Below are 872 nucleotides of genomic sequence, written 5' to 3'. Positions count from 1 at the left end.
GGCCTGGGAAGGGGACGACCCCTGGCGCTAGGGGACAGGGCCCGCGGCCGGCCCGCCTGCTGTGGGGCACCCGTGCTGCATTTCAGCGGGCGGGACCCCGCTCCTGTCTGACCCTGCGGCCTCCAGCTCCTGTCTCACCCCTCCACCCCCAGCTGCGGCCTTGCCCCCAGGGCTGGCGTCTTTTCTGTCCCCAGGACGCCAGGATGGGCTTCTCCTCCGAGCTGTGCAGCCCCCAGGGTCACGGGGCAGTGCAGCAGATGCAGGAGGCCGAGCTTCGCCTGCTGGAGGGCATGAGGAAGTGGATGGCCCAGCGGGTCAAGAGTGACCGGGAATACGCCGGGCTGCTCCACCACATGGCCCTCCAGGACAGTGGGAGCCAGAGCCGAGGCATCAGCGCCGATAGCTTCATCGGCCAGGTGGGCTTCTCTGGGGCTCCCTCCTCTTCTCCTGGAGCCCTCCGGGAAGGCTTGGGAGCCATTGTCCCCTACTCCCTGCCTCCCCCATCCCGTGCCGTAGTCCTGGGCCGAGATCACCAGCCAGACCGAAGGCTTGAGCCGCTTGCTGCGGCAGCACGCGGAAGACCTGAACTCCGGGCCCCTGAGCAAGCTGAGCCTGCTGATCCGGGAGCGACAGCAGCTACGAAAGACCTACAGTGAGCAGTGGCAGCAGCTGCAGCAGGAGCTCACCAAGGTGGGTGGGCAGCACCTGGCTCGTCCGGCCGTGTCTGTCTAGTTTTGCGCCTGCCCCGGCCGGCTTTGCACAAGAGCCCTTGGATTCACTGGGGAAGTGGAAGTCCCTGACCGCAGGCCTGGCCCCAGAAAGGCCTGCCCCAGCCTTGCTGCAGCTTCCTCCCTTCCTCCCCCCTGGGGCAG

General features: G+C 67.8%; 1 protein-coding gene across 5 annotated transcripts in view; it reads left to right on the top strand.

Annotated features, from left to right (window-relative positions):
- Positions 1 to 195: 195 nt before the first annotated feature.
- Positions 196 to 872, top strand: part of FES (FES proto-oncogene, tyrosine kinase) — a 10,977-nt gene continuing 10,300 nt past the window's right edge. For 2 of the 5 annotated variants that reach the window (XM_008050242.2, XM_008050239.2), the window contains exons 1-2: positions 196 to 416; positions 517 to 690. In XM_008050242.2, the coding sequence (XP_008048433.1) occupies positions 204 to 416; positions 517 to 690 (387 nt within the window). In that variant the 5' untranslated portion in view covers positions 196 to 203. The remainder of the gene's footprint in view (positions 417 to 516; positions 691 to 872) is intronic. The other 3 variants (XM_008050240.1, XM_008050241.2, XM_008050243.1) reach the window with 3 other exon arrangements.

The sequence above is a fragment of the Carlito syrichta genome, unplaced genomic scaffold (genome assembly GCF_000164805.1).
Source record: "Carlito syrichta isolate Samal-C Ts95f unplaced genomic scaffold, Tarsius_syrichta-2.0.1 Scaffold143305, whole genome shotgun sequence".
NCBI classification, from domain to species: domain Eukaryota; kingdom Metazoa; phylum Chordata; class Mammalia; order Primates; family Tarsiidae; genus Carlito; species Carlito syrichta.
The sequence above is the reverse complement of the archived record's forward strand: the minus strand, read 5'-3'. Positions and strand labels throughout refer to the sequence as shown.